Consider the following 16,915-nt stretch of genomic DNA (forward strand, 5'->3'; position numbering starts at 1 on the left):
TTTTATAATTGATTCATGAACAAACAAAAAATAGATTACTCTATTTATGGAGTAAACTTAAAAATGGAGTAAAATATGGAGTTGGATTGGAGCATTTATTAATTACTTAATTTATATTTACTTTTACTTCATTTTGGATAAAAAAATGGAACTGAGTTAGAAATGCCCTTAGCTAAAAAATTAGAACTTTATTAAGATAATTTAACTTTAGTTAGCTTTAAAAAAGAAGACTCTAAGAGTATCTACAACTCAACTTCAGATCCTCAAAATTTGAGGTTTTGTATCATTGCAACTCAATCTCAGAACTTCGAAACTATTTTTTATTTTATTTTCGGTCTTTATAATTATTTAATTTCACAGATAAATATACTAAAATTAATTTAAAATAACTTAAATACACCAAAATAAAACAAAATAAGATAAATATTACATAAATTGAAATAAAGTTCACACAATAGAAAATACATTAAATAAATTTCACACAAAGTAAAATACATTAAACACAAAACTTAGCACAAATTAAAAAAAAATTACATAGACACTTAAGTATTACATATCTTACAAGTGATATAATTCATTGGTTAACCGGACCATGAATCTCTAAAATAATTAAAATATGATTGATAAATATTTGGATCAAATGAAGGTTATTCTGCTCTTGGGTTCTTTTGCATGATTCTTACTTTTCCAATTGCATATATTCACGTGTATCATTATTGGTAGAGTCTAAATTTGTTAGTAATATCTTATCATCATGTTCTCGTTTCTTTAAGACTATTTTAGCCTGATTTTGGAAACGTGATTGCTGTAACTCGTAATTTTTTTTTCTAACTGATGCACTTTATTTAAGAAACTAAAGATTTTTTTGGTTTGATGAAATCATAGAATCAGCAGAAGAATTAAGGCTCATTTATCATTTCAGAATGCGTTGATTAAACACATATGAACACATTTGAGGAATAGTTCTTGAGAATTTGGTATTGTATAAGTAATTTTCTAAAATTTGTGTTTATGTGTGTTGTTTTATTATATATAAAATTTATATCATCTTTTATTACATAATATTGTAAATTGTGTTTTATATAATATTAAATGTATTTTATATGTATTTTTGAAATTTTATAATTATTAGTAACTTTTGTTAATGTTAAAAATTATAATGCAAATGAATAAACATTTAAGAATTTTTTGAGGATTTATGGTCGAAGCAATCAACTTTAAATTTTCATTTTGAGATTTTGCCCTCTTTTAAAATAAAATTTAAATTGGAATACTCTAAGAACATTAGAGTTTTATATATGTTCTCAGAATATAAACAAAGATAATTAATTATAAATCAAGTAAGAGAGTCAAAAACAGTTATCCGAAAAAATTATACATATATACATATTAATTATTTTTAGTTTATTGTATATAAAAACATACAGAATATATATGATACTTATAGGTTGGTTTAAATACTTGAAAATATATAAAATAGTCAAATCTAAATATCTAACATAGTGGGAGTACACTCAAAACACCAAAAATATTTAAAATAATTATTGATTTTTGATCCAAAATTTAAACCAAATCAGTTTATATGTTAAGTTTAGATATTATGACATATGTTATTCAAATTTATATACAATATATTATTTTATTTATAGATTTTAAGAAATTAAAAACATATAATGAATTTTAAAAAATAATTTAAATGGGCTATCCAAACCTGAACTGAACCCAAAAAATCAGAATATAATTTGAACTAAAATTTATAAATATCTGAATGGGGCTGAAATCTTTGACCCCGAAAACCCAGAACTCAAATAGATCCAAAACCAACCTCAATGGATATCTGAATACGCAGTCCTAGTCATAATTCAAACTGAAATTTAGAAATATATAAATGGGGCTGACATCTTTGACCCCAGAAACCCGAAACCCAAACAAATCTGAAACGAACCGGAATTGATATCTGAACGCCCAGCCCTAGTTAGTATTATGTATCATATATATGTCATCATATAATTAATTGTATTGGTCCATCATATAAATAATCATATAATTAATAGTATTTTATATGTACCATCTTATAAATAATTACATATATTATATTCTTAAAGTTTAATGTAAAATATAAAAACTATTATTTAAGTTGGTATATGAAATTAATCGTTTTGTTGTATTTTTCTTATATATATTGAAAACATTTTTTTAATAATGGTTATTGGAAAATATTTGAATATATGCATATTTTAAATCAATTTTTGATATAAATCAACTTTTAAATTATTATTTTGATTTGAAATATGTATATAAATTTAAATTTTATTTTATGATTATTTTAGACAAAACAATGTTTTTAGGTAATTAGATTAGTCCATTTTGTATATTTTAAAACTGATATACTTTTATTCATGTTTTCAAAATTTTAATTTTTGCATTAGTTTTTGAGAAAAATACAAAATAGCACAAAACCAAGTTTTTGTCACAAAAATAGCATCACAAGGAGGAAAATGACCAAAATAAGTTTTATTGAAGTGTAAATATGCATTTATAACCATTGGGTTAATTAATTTATGACTTATGGTTTAGAGTTAAAGGGTGAGATTTTAGTAATGTGTTCAAATATTTAAAAATAAAAAATTAAAATTAAAATTTACAAAACAAAAAAGGTGCTATTTTGGTCATTTTATTTTTTGAGTGCTATTTTTGTGACAAAAACTTAAAATGTGCTTTATTAGAGATTTGCCCTTAGTTTTTCATGAATTATTATTAATTTCATGATATTTCTTTTTTGAAAATTGAACTTTTGAAATTTTTATATTTGACTAAACTAAGTAAGGTAATAATAATATTTTTAAAAATTGTTTTAGATAATATACTATTTATATTTCAGTCTGTATTTTTATTTTGACCATAAAAATTTGTAAGTATAGTGACATAATTGTAAATAAAAAGAAATATAGAATTAAGGTTATTTAATTTATTGTAAAAACAACGGTTACATGTTTAAATAAAAAGAAGTATTAAATATGTTATTTATGTTTCTAAACATTTCTCGTTTGTTATTAATTTATTGAAAATACAATGATTAAATGTGTAAATAAAATAAAGTACACATCTCTATTATCAATGTTTCTAAACATATCTCATTTATTCTATTATCCATGTTTCCAAACATATTTCATTTATTTTAATATCCTTGTTTCCAAACAATCTAATTATGTAATTCAACTTTAATAATATAGTTATATAGATTAATAAATTACAAACTTGATGAGCAAGCTGAGTGTAAAACGGAATGATAGGATTTATTCAAAGAATCTTGTGTTTAATTTTGTGATTAGTTAGATTTTTTTTTGACGACTGTGATTAGTTAGGTATGAATGCGTAATCAGTTTAAAATGTGAAAGCTAAAATTTAGGCGATTAGTATGTTAAGAAAATTTAAATTTAGTTGTTAATTGCTATGTATTTGCCATGAAATCATACCACCTAGATATTTGCCATCAAATATACATTACTCGATTTTATATAGATATGGGTAAATATTAATCAATATATAGGCTAACCAAATGGTTTTTAATTGTAGGTGAATTTGAAAATAAACCAAACAAACCGTCTGGTACAAACACTTGTTACAAAGTACAAACAATTGTTACAGTTTTGTTTTAACGATTTTATGTGTATATTTGAAAGCACTTGTTACAATGTCCTTTTTTAAAAAAATCATGAGCAAACTAAATTATGGTTAGATAGAAGATAAATACTCTAACCATAGCACGGCCAATAAAAATATCTTTTAAAAACGTATTGGGCTTTGAAAATGAGAGACCCGTGAATGCAAGATGAATATATATTTAATTAAAATTCTGTGTTTAATGACAGTGGCATTTTATTGTAAATAATAAGAAAAGTCAGGGTAAATTCTCATTTGTACTTCACTTTTAATAGGATAGATAACAAAAATTGTTTTGTCAAAAAAAAAGTTAGTTACGAACTTGTTATATTTTTCGCAAGAAAACATAGAATAAAATTATATAAAAAAAAACAGATAAAGACCAAAGATGAGACATATGCGGAAGGCTAAGTTAGTTGTTGGAGGCTGCTGTCTGAGTTACGCCGCCCTGGGGTACCCCCGACCTACTGTTGAAATCACCAAACAAAATGAGCGAGCTAGTTTTTTCTATAATAATGTATAAAAATGAAGGTTTTCTAGATCCTTTTCTCCCAATTTTTTTATTTTGTAACTTCACCAGCTTGTTTTTGTACTCGAATAGGTACAAAGTGATACTAACCACTGTACTGATTCTTTAATTATATGTAGGAATTAACATTGATTATGGGCTTTAAAGTCTAACTAATACAAATTATTAAAGGATATTTGTAAACCTGCAACAAAAATTGATAATTGATGGCTGCTGATTGCTTGGCGATTATGGCAGCAAAAGTCAAGTCAGCCAAAGGGAGTAATCCGGTTAAGACGGTGGCCTCATGAATGTCTTAACCGAAAGTGGCCATGTGATTTTATAGTTGAGCAATGTGGAAGTGAGTATCAAAATCAAAATGTTTGTCTTCACCAAACTGTTTGAGCACGATAGTTCCAACATTTTGTTTTTATTGTTTTGTTGCCACCTTTGCATTTAAAATACCATTTTATTTGTTACCTTTCTTTTTAAAATGGTTGTGAACTCAGACGTTGGAGTAGACTTGGTGATTTCGATGGTCTTTCTTTTGTACTATTCGTAGTAAGGATAATATGGTATACGTATTTTTGCGTGGTTCATCAGAAGCTTAATATCTGAACTTGTAGGATTTTTTCTTTTTAAAGTTCCGGACCAACTTACCTTTTAGTGGCACATGTATCCGGTCTTGATTCCTATTAAGTTTACTTTTACCTCTTAATACGTTTCCCAAAGAAAATATAAACTAACTACGAGATTGTGAGATAGGGTGTAGTAAAAGTAAGGAGAATCATAGTTAAAGTATTTTCTGGTTCCTTTCTCAAAAAGTATTTTCTGGTTTTATCACATTTTCTTTTAGAGCAAAACAATACTATATTAACAAAATTACAAACTAACAGTACCAAGAAATACTACTATCGTTCTTTTACTAGAAACCTCAATAACTATAGGTAGTAACTTCTGCGAATATACAATAGATATACATGTTTTCTTGATATAATATGTGACTAAGGTAAGTCAACACATTATGTATATTGTGTATTATATATTGTTGTCAGTTAGTCTTTCCGTGCATGTATCTAATGTAATCATCGGACAACTTTCAAGTTTGTTATGATGTTGATTTATTTTATTCAAGCTCAGAAAGTGTTGGTAAAAATTATCTAACTTATAAGACATACTTTATTGCTTTGTTGCTCTCTTTGGATAACCTAATCATCTTCGTTGCGTTTTACAAGTTGTTAAAATGTAACATAAAGTTTTGTTAAGTACGTAAGTAACATTTGTTTTGTTTTTGTGACATTAAAATGTGGTTTAGTAAACTAATCTAGTGGCAATCCATATGTCGATTACTATTTACTAATCAACGATTGTTAAAACCTAAAATGCAGCAGGAATTTTATAGCAATAACCATTGACAAATTGTTTTTGATTACAGAAATCTAATAGCTAGAATATTGTCAAGTCGCCGTTGATTAACTCGAAGCGACTTTAAATTCAATCATATGAAAAATTTGACGATTCCTTTTTCATAGTTTATATATTTATAGTTTTAATCATGCATGTTTTATACCTTCTAATTTGAATACATATTATAATTTGCACAACCAGATACGCTTTTAGGGAGATATTATTTTCAAAATATGTGAAGATGTAGCTAGGTATCTTAACCAATTCTCAAAAATATATATGTGTGAATGTATATCGTGCATGGTTTTCAAATTCGAACATAGAAGCTAGTATCAATTAACAGTTTATCTTACAAACCCATAAACTACTTGAAATTTATTGATTATACAGTAGAGCTATGAGAGCTCTCCAGCCTGCTAAGTCTCAAAATTCATTCTAATTAGTACCTCAATTTCTGTTATTGAATGAAAATTTAAAGACTTATCTTGTCCTATCACTTTTATATAATGGTAGTTAATGACTTATTGTATATCTACTTGTATAGTCATTTTAAATGGGAACTAAAGCTAACCGTTGCTTTAGAAAAGTATATCAGACACTATTGACATATGAATAAGAATATAAGATAGTTTTAACTTTTAGTCATGCTTTGCAAAAGTATCTTATTCATATGTCAAAGTAATTTAAATTAGGGTTATCGCAAAGATAGCTCTAGATACACACTACGAAATCCCAAAAACTACTTTTAATCCAGTATGTCCCTATAGAGTTCATTTGTGGCACGCCTTTGACTAAGAGCATGTGCAATCCTTAGTTTGTACTGGTTCGATTTCCAATTTATTTTTTATCTTTTTATTAATTTTTTTCTTTTTTCGTCTAACTAAAGAAAATACAAATTAATTATGGGCTACCATGTGTAGTGAGATCCGTGACACAGTAACAAAACTCAGCTGAAATCAATTTTTAAGTTATGATTTTTCGGCTTCGATCCAGCACAGTCACCAAAAAATCAATATTTTAATATTTCCTCTGTTTTTTAAAGATAGATGTTTTAGAAAAATAAATTGTTTCACAAAGATGTATTTTTTTATGTTTCCTATACAAAAATTGCAAATTTCAATAGAATTGATTGAATTTATTGAAAGATTATTGGTTAAAATGCATTGGAATTTGATAATTTCTAAAAATGATGTATAGTTAATGTGTTTTTTTAATATGTGTGAAAACACCAAAACATACATCTTTAAAAAACAGAGGGAGTATATTTTTTTAAGATCAAGCCTACGTACCCCGCGGGGTGGTCTAATGACTAGGGAATCCCAGAACTATTTGAAGTGTTACTTGGTCGCAGTTGCTGTATGCCAGGGCAGTCAATGATGATCATATTAGTACGTGATTGGTTGTTAGTTTTAGAGTAAAAGTTAAAAGACAATTTTTTTTTAACAGACGAAAAAATCAATCCTAGTTACCCCAACAATCCAATCAGATAGAAATGTGTTTTTTTTTATTTCTTTTCATTACTATTCCAAAAGAAGTAAATATAGACACATACTTTTTTTATATCGGTTGATCTGGTCGGTCCAAAAAACGTAACTAATGATACAAAGTGGATTACAATGCGAGTTTGAAATACCTTTTAACTAATATCAAAAGAGAACCGATCATCTGTTATGGTCCACCATATAAACTACTTAAACCAAAACCCAAAACAATCACACTCATATAAGTTATCAAATGTTTACTGTTAGTGCTAGTTCTCAAAGGGAAAATGTATCAAATGTTTACTCTCATATCTACATAAGAGTAAAATATTTACTCAATTTCTCTTTTTTCTATTTTTATTTTTCTTTCTTTTTCATCTAATTGATTTTCTCTCATTTACTCTTAACACTAAACAATCACACTCATATAAATTATGGACAGTTCAAAACTGAGAAAGTTTGAAAATGAAGTTTAAAATAGTAGGAGAGATAAATATCCAGGAAGTGGGATAAAAGAAAGAACTACAATTTTTCTGCTGCTTCTTTGGGAAACATAACTCATTACACTACCTTTTTTCACGACATAAATTATTGTTTCTTTCCACGATTTAATAATTTAATTTACATTTTCATTGCAGTTTGTATATATAGAAATATGTGTGTTACAGCAGCATTTTCGAATTTGTTTTAACTTTTTCTTTTTGCTAATAGGGAATCTCATACCGAAACTGAAACCTATATTAATTTATGGGACATGTGAAAATTCAAAATCTTTACTAGTTAGGACATTTACATGTGAGCAACCATATCTAAATCACTATCCAGTAAAACAAGTAGGAAAAGAATGTATGAAAATAGATTATGGAAATGATGAAAAATGATTATTTTATATCAAATTTAGTGAGGAACAAATTAATCTTTTAATTCTCTACAATAAAATAAATAATAAAGAATGAAAAACATTAACCAGTCTTTATGAATGATAAAATTTATTAGGAACATTAAAAAATACGTTATTGCTTTTCATTCTTTGGTAACCATTCATAGAATGAGAAATTAGAATTCTAATCGCCAACTAATAAAATAATTTGATTTATAGCTCAAATTGTCAGTTGCAATTAATATATATATATATATATATATATATATATATATATGTATATATAGAGAGAGAGAGAGATTTATTTTCATGTGATAATCCTTTCCTTTTCTACACATATGTGATGGTAATTCGTGTAGTTAACATGTGATGTGCCACAATGCCACTAAGTTAGTTGTAATTTAATGTGTATCAGGCAAAGCATGAGGAAAAACAGGTAAATTATTTTTATTGTGTTATTACTTATTACCATTTTTAGCCCTAAATAATGCACCATAAAGACATGAGTAAAAAAAGTTTAAATTAAACTTCTCAATTTCAAAAAAAAAAGTTAAAAAGTATTTTGATTCTGCTAATCTTCCACCCTAAATATTAGCATTCCAATCACGACTAGGAAAACGCTGCAATGCCACCGAGTTTAATCCCACATGCTATAATTCTGATCATTGAGATTTCACATGCACTCTTAACTTATATGTCGTCATGTACACATAATGGGAAATGATACATACTGTAGTGTATGTTAGAGGACTATTAGAACATAGCTATGAATAATATGGATATTTGGAGTAGAATAAGTAGTATAGTAGTGTACTAAGTACGGTCCAATAAAATGTAATGAAATTGGTATGTGGATATTGTATGATATATACTTGTTTATGATGGAATAGACGATGCATTATTTTTTTTTTTGTTAATTATGCAGCACGGCTAAATTTTTTAAACATACTAAAATTGATGTTAAATTTATTTACTACAGTACTTAGTTAAAAAAAAACTAATTACTACAGTAGAGAAGTGTGAAGTGAGTCGACGCGGTGTCTTACACCGAGTCACAACACGCAACCTCGCATCACATGTTTTTATATCGCAAATCAAAGTCGTTGTTAGTTTTTGTTATCTATTGTAGTTTAGTTTAGTTGAACTTGGTATCATAACTCGGTTTCATCTTCAAAAACAGCTGTCTCTCTATTGATGATGAAGTGTTCTTTTTTTTTGGTGAAGTGTTCTTATGTCAGCCATTTTAGGACATTTGACTTTACTTGCTTGTTTTTTTTTAAATGACTTTACTTGCTTGTAATAATTCTTTTCTGTACATGTTTTGTTTGTAATTATATTAACTAGCCTTACGAGTTACTATATATGGTGTGTTAGCAGTAAGTGTTTCTTACCACCTATTTATTTTATTTCCATTTCTATGATGATGACTTTGAAAATTTTAGGAACGTTCTGGCAGCATCTGTAATATGCGCATGATCTGAAAACTTGTGGTCCTCTTCCCATAAATTTCGCGCACCAACATGTTCAATCTGTTTGTCGCGTAATCATATTTTTACGTACTTCATAGTTTTCTTTTGACTGTAAAATACTAAAATTTACAGTAAAAAAATGTTAATTTTTTTGTGCACAAAAAGAAAAAAATTTACATAACACTACAGAATGTCGGTAGAAAATAAATAATTAAATATACAATCGGGTAGATCATAGATGTCATTGTGATTAACATAGCTTAACACGCATCCAATAGTAGCATTTATTTTAAAGAAAATTTACAATGATCTATTAGAATTAGTTTGGCTTATTTTATTTCAATCGGGTGGTTGAAGATTAGTTTTCTAAGACCATCCGCAACAGCAGTCCTTGTTCAATCCTTAACCTTCTCTTTCTTCCTTGATAAAATATAATAATAATATTTTGTCAGAAATAACCAAGGATCAATCCTTCAATAGGGATTGGAAGGACTTGATCCTTGACCTTCTCTTTCTTCCTCTCTCTCTCTATCTCTCCTCCCTAGCTCTCTCTCAATCTCTTCTCCGTTTGCGTTCTCTTCTCCTTCTTCTCTTTTTTTTTTGAAAAATTCTTCTCCTTCTTCTCGTTACGGACTCGTCGGAGACCGAATCGCACCGGACGGTTTGAGTAAATCGGAGCTGATTTGATGGAGAGTAAATCGGAGCTGATTTGATGAGAGTAAATTGGAGCTTGTACGGCTCTGGGAGATCACGGCGAGGGAAGCTCCCTCACGACTGTAACGGGACGATATGTAACAGTTGAAGTGGATCAGGAACGGCTGTAACAGTTGAAGTGGATGATCAAGGTACATGCACATAACTTGTTTGATGAAATTACTCAGAGAGTTTTTTAAATCAGCTAAGAGGTTTATTCTAAATCATTGCAGAGTTAGAGAACTGGGAAGTTTGTGTATATTGTGGACTTGGATGTGAAGACGCTACTTGAGTTACAGCCTCGCGCTCATGATTTTATATTCCGGTTAGGCCCAAGCTTGGACTCGTTGAGCATCTTCCTCCTGAGAACTCTGTTTCTGGTGACTTGATCAGTATAGTAAACGAGTGTAGAAAAACCACCAACAGTGATGCAGAGAGCATGAACCTGTGGTTATCAACGACAATGGAGGAGGAGGAAGAAGCAAACCGAGGATTGCAGTTGTTGGTGGTGGTCCGTCTGGTTTGTTTGCAGCTTTTGTTCTTGCAGAATTTGGTGCTGATATAATGTCAGGATCTATTCTCAGGGAGAGATATAATGCCAAGAATTGGAGTTGAGCAGAGAGAAGAAGGTCCATTATCAGCCTTACAATTCAAGAAACAGAAATGGAGGAGCTTAAAACAGAGGTACCAAACTCTCTTCTGGAACCAAGTCGTAGGGTAGAGAAATTGCAATCTGTCTTGCTCTCAAACTGTGATGATTCACAAACCAAAAGCTTAACTAATTAGATCTGTCATACGTAGTTTGCTCAATTTTTCAATACCACTTGTTGTTGGTAGGCAATGGGTTGAATGTAATTAGACTTGTGTGCATATAGTATAACAAAGTTTAAATTCCTAAGGACTCTATATTGAATTACACCATTAGACAACATTTTAGGGTAAAATCCTTAACTATTCAAAAAGCAAAATATATATATATTATATTGCTAAGGACTCCAATGGTGGGTAACACCATTGGAGTTGCTCTAAGACAGAGGAAATTTCCTGATTATTTTCTAATATAAATCTAACAAAACCAATAATTGCCAGCTAATAGCGAAATTAAAATAACAAACCTATAGGGCGAAAAGAGACGTAAGATATTGAATCGGTCACTCATGAAAAAATCCCACCTCTAACGACTACGTTTTTCACTATAAAACAATCTTCTCCATGCAGAAACACAATAATCAATCACTTCTTCTTCATCTTCTTCAAACGTTAAAACATTTTTTCTCCAAACTTTTCTCGCACTAATAATTTTGAGAAAATCCTTAGCAGCCGGTGAAAATTATCCAGTGAAACAATGGCGACTCCGGCATGGAGTCATGCCAAGGTTCAATGGGTAGTTGCCATATTGGCGTTACTCGTTGGTTCGGCAATAGCTACAGAACCTTACTATTATAGCTCTCCTCCACCACCCTATGAGTATAAGTCTCCACCGCCTCCGGTTAAATCTCCTCCACCTCCATATGAATACAAATCTCCTCCCCCTCCGGTTAACTCTCCTCCACCACCGTATTACTATCATTCACCGCCGCCGCCGGTAAAATCTCCTCCCCCTCCTTATGTATATCACTCTCCTCCTCCTCCGGTGAAGTCTCCTCCACCACCTTATTACTACCACTCTCCACCACCACCCGTGAAATCTCCTCCCCCTCCTTATGTATATCACTCTCCTCCTCCTCCGGTTAAGTCTCCTCCACCACCGTATTACTATCACTCTCCACCACCGCCGGTGAAATCTCCTCCACCACCATATTATTACCATTCTCCACCACCACCGGTTAAATCTCCACCGCCACCATACTACTATCACTCGCCACCACCTCCGGTCAAATCTCCACCGCCACCATACTACTACCACTCTCCACCTCCTCCGGTCAAGTCTCCTCCGCCACCATATTACTACCATTCTCCACCTCCTCCGGTCAAATCTCCACCACCACCATACTACTACCACTCTCCACCTCCTCCGGTCAAGTCTCCACCACCACCATACTACTATCACTCTCCACCTCCTCCGGTCAAATCTCCACCACCACCATACTATTACCACTCTCCACCTCCTCCGGTCAAGTCTCCACCACCACCGTACTACTACCATTCTCCTCCTCCTCCGGTGAAGTCTCCACCACCACCGTATTACTACCACTCTCCTCCTCCTCCGGTTAAATCTCCACCACCACCACCACCATACTACTATCACTCTCCACCACCACCGGTCAAATCCCCACCACCACCATATTATTACCACTCTCCTCCTCCTCCAGTTAAGTCACCACCTCCACCTTACTATTACTCATCCCCACCACCACCAAAGTCTTACCCTCCACCATACTACTACTCATCTCCTCCACCGCCACCAAAGTCGTACTCGCCACCGTACTACTACTCATCACCACCACCTCCGGTGTCATACCCCCATCCTCACCCACACCCACATCCACTTGTCTTCAAAGTTGTAGGTAAAGTGTATTGTTACAGATGTTATGACTGGACTTACCCCAAAAAGTCCCACGATAAGAAGCATCTCAAAGGTAATTAAGTGTTCCACATTCAATAATTAATGTCTTAATCGTAGATTTCTTAATTATTTAAACAAAATATTATCTTGATGATTATATGATGATTATAGGCTTATAAGTAGGATTTAAATAACAAGCATAAATGTATCGTACAGTGATCGTTGCATCCTTGCATTGCATGAAGTCTAGATTATTTATTAATGGAGAAAAGAAAACGATTTAGTCAAGAAAAAGACAAGAATCTGTTATTGGCTTAAACAATCCAAAGAGATCAAACAAGCAAAATTGATTTAGTAGATACCAACTAAAAGGACACAAATTGATACTTAAATAATTTTATTTTTTGCCATATATAGGTGCTGTTGTGGAAGTGACTTGTAAGGCCGGTGATAAGACAGTAAAGGCATACGGAAAGACTAAAATCAACGGTAAATATGCAATCACCGTTAAGGGATACAACTACCTTAAATACGGTGGCGAAGTCTGCACGGCCAAGCTTCACGCGCCGCCTAAAGGCTCACCGTGTAACATTCCTACAAGTTACCATATGGGTAACAAAGGTGCAAAACTTCATGTGAAATCAAAGACAAAGCACGAGGTTGTGCTCTATGCCAAGTCCTTCGCTTATGCACCTAAGAAACCTTACGGAGAATGCCACAAACCAGCTCCTTACCATCCTCCTTACTACTACAAATCTCCACCACCACCATCTCCGGTTTACTACTACAAGTCACCACCACCACCGACTCCTACCTATGTCTACAAATCTCCACCACCACCAACTCCGACTTACGTCTACAAGTCACCGCCTCCTCCTCCAACCCCAACATATGTTTACAAGTCTCCTCCACCACCAACCCCAACTTACGTTTACAAATCACCACCACCACCGACTCCAACTTACGTCTACAAGTCGCCTCCTCCACCTACCCCAACTTACGTCTACAAATCACCACCACCACCAACTCCAACTTACGTCTACAAGTCGCCTCCTCCACCTACCCCAACTTATGTTTACAAATCACCACCACCACCGACTCCGACATATGTTTACAAGTCTCCACCGCCGCCAACTCCGACATATGTTTACAAGTCTCCACCGCCACCAACTCCAACTTATGTTTACAAGTCGCCACCTCCACCAACCCCTACATATATCTATAAGTCACCACCTCCACCTACTCCGACCTACGTCTACAAGTCACCACCACCTCCAACTCACACTCCTACACCGTATTACTACCATTCTCCACCACCACCGGTAAAGTCTCCTCCACCTCCGTATTACTACCATTCACCACCACCACCAGTTAAATCCCCACCACCACCATACTACTATCACTCACCACCTCCGCCGGTCAAGTCTCCTCCACCACCATATTACTACCATTCACCACCCCCTCCCGTGAAATCTCCTCCCCCACCTTACTACTACCATTCGCCACCCCCTCCAGTGAAGTCTCCTCCTCCACCTTACTACTATCACTCCCCACCTCCTCCAGTGAAATCACCACCACCACCATATTACTACCACTCTTCGCCACCTCCCGTGAAATCTCCACCACCACCATACTATTACCACTCACCACCCCCTCCAGTAAAATCACCCCCACCACCATATTACTATCACTCCCCACCTCCTCCAGTGAAATCCCCACCACCACCATACTACTACCACTCTCCACCACCACCGGTGAAATCCCCACCACCACCATATTATTACCATTCACCACCTCCTCCAGTCAAATCCCCACCACCACCATACTACTATCACTCACCACCTCCACCGGTGAAATCTCCACCACCACCATATTATTACCATTCCCCACCTCCTCCGGTGAAATCTCCTCCTCCACCATACTATTATCACTCACCTCCTCCACCAGTAAAATCTCCACCACCACCATATTACTACCAATCACCACCTCCACCCGTGAAATCTCCTCCACCACCATACTACTACCATTCACCACCTCCTCCGGTGAAATCTCCACCTCCACCATACAACTACCATTCACCTCCTCCTCCAGTGAAATCACCACCACCACCATACTACTACCATTCACCTCCTCCGCCGGTGAAATCTCCACCACCACCATACTACTACCACTCACCTCCCCCTCCAGTCAAATCTCCACCACCACCATATTACTACCATTCACCACCTCCTCCGGTGAAATCTCCACCACCACCATACTACTACAACTCTCCACCACCACCAGTAAAATCTCCCCCACCTCCCGTCTACATCTACGCTTCTCCCCCACCTCCTACCCATTACTAGGCTCGTCAAATTCAACCAAATTTCCTCATTATTCAAGTAAGTTGCAATGCTCCAAGCCAATATGCCCCATATCCGTTTCAATATAACTTTGTTCTAAAATTTCAGTTTCTCTTTCACAGGTTTTCTTTTAAAAAATCAAATAAAGGAAGGGACAAATTCAAAGATGAGAAGAAGTGAACCAAATAAGGATCGTTGCGTGGAAACCAGGAACAAGACATCTCTAACAATGATCCACATCACTTCCTCTTCTTCAGTTTCGCTCATCTTCCACTTGTGCATCATCTTCTTCGTGTCTTCATCAAGTCAAATTGTTTCCAAGAAACCTGTTTCGTAATTTATTTGTTGTGCATACATTTTCTATATATGTTTTTCATTAATGTAATGTGAGAGAGTGGTTAGCAAATAAAAAATGTTCAGTTTCTTCTTTCTTAAGCTTGTTTGATTTTAAGTATGATAACAGACATTCTCTTGAGCTGCCCCCGACAGCGTTTCTATCTATACGCATAAAGTTTCATTGCTTCAAACGCTGGAAAGTGGAAATAATCTTTGCGATCTTACTGGCTTATTTAATTAATTACGTTATATAGTTGGTAAGAGAATCACTTTCGTTCTCAACTAATTTCTACCTGTTTTTTTTTCTATATTTGACAAGTGAGCAATAAACACCGGATTTAAAGTTACTTTCTGAAAATTCAAAATTAAAAAGTTTATTTCATTAAAGCTAACACAAACTCTTGAAATGATTTTTTTTTAAATTAACCACAGTATTCGGCAACCGAAATCAACCGACTATTCTGTGGATCCTATAAATACAATGTTAAATTATCTGGTGGTCTACGGGGATTGAACTGTCGGTTCACTGTATTAGGGTTATCCCTCGAGTGCCACTAACCTAAGATTCTGGGTAGATTTAATACATAATTTATATTTTTTGTGGAATATAATTTATATCTTTGTATACTTTGTAACTGAAAAAATCGAACCAAAACACATGAACACGTGTGAAAAAGCTGGTAATTGCCCAAGAGTATCAAAGGTCAGTGGTTGTAATTTGGGCTTTGGTTATATTCATAGCCTTACAGCTGGCAAAATATTAGCTGATTTTAAGGCCCATTGTGGGAACCTGATTATGTTTACACACTAATCCAATATCCTAGAATTTTAATTATCAGATTTTGAATCCAGTCCAAATCTTCTAAAGTAGTTTAAAATAAAATAATTATACTATTTATAAAAATAACTAAAACATAATAAAATATAATATTTAGTAATACAAATTTAGAATTTAGAATATCATATTTTCAAATGCAGATTTTAAATCGAATAATCTTGAATATTTTATCCAAATCTAAATCGACAATTATCATTATCTTAATGTTGTTCTCTAGGTCAACAATGATGAAACTATGTATATGGTTTCATAGTTCAACAAAAAGTCATTAATATTATTGTGAGAATATAAATTTCCTAGTACATGAGTAATATATATAAATAATATATAAAAGGTGGATATAGTTTAATTATTACCGATTGATTTTAAACTGAGTATCTATACTAAAATCTGAGTTTAACATGGTTGCAAAGTCCAAATACATTTTTTCAACTGAATTGATCTGGCATAAAAAAAAAGAGATTCGATTGATCATAAATCAATTTGGCCGAAATGGTCTGATTGTCCGACAAAACTAAATTTTAAATTGAAATATTGTTAAGATTAATGGTTATAAAATCATCATTTCAAAAGAAAATATAAGAACATGAGTTTTTACATTTGAAATTATCAATTAATTTTAAATTGAAGATCTATAATAAATCCTGATTTAACAACTATTTCTTATGCAAAAGAAATTAGATAAGCATATTCATCGATTTTCAAAATGTATATGAGACCACGGAAATATTATTGAAGTTTTGAGAAGAAAAAAACACTTTATTTATACATCAATTTCACTCATAAAAACGT

At 32.7% G+C, this 16,915-nt stretch overlaps 1 protein-coding gene across 1 annotated transcript; it reads left to right on the forward strand.

The window, feature by feature from the left end:
• Positions 1 to 11,276: 11,276 nt before the first annotated feature.
• LOC108835109 (extensin-2) lies at positions 11,277 to 15,379 on the forward strand. The gene is made up of 3 exons (XM_056989642.1): positions 11,277 to 12,680; positions 13,025 to 14,988; positions 15,072 to 15,379. Exons 1-2 carry the CDS (start codon positions 11,447 to 11,449, stop codon positions 14,950 to 14,952), a joined length of 3,162 nt encoding a protein of 1,053 aa, XP_056845622.1. The 5' UTR covers positions 11,277 to 11,446; the 3' UTR covers positions 14,953 to 14,988; positions 15,072 to 15,379.
• The last annotated feature ends 1,536 nt before the right edge of the window (positions 15,380 to 16,915 follow it).

Source organism: Raphanus sativus, chromosome 6 (genome assembly GCF_000801105.2).
Source record: "Raphanus sativus cultivar WK10039 chromosome 6, ASM80110v3, whole genome shotgun sequence".
Lineage (NCBI taxonomy): Eukaryota > Viridiplantae > Streptophyta > Magnoliopsida > Brassicales > Brassicaceae > Raphanus > Raphanus sativus.

Coding starts and splice junctions, on each gene's coding strand:
- LOC108835109 (XM_056989642.1), top strand. CDS start 11,447: ATGGCGACTCCGGCATGGAGTCATGCCAAGGTTCAATGGGTAGTTGCC. Junction 12,681..13,024: donor CGATAAGAAGCATCTCAAAG/GTAATTAAGTGT, acceptor TGCCATATATAG/GTGCTGTTGTGGAAGTGACT.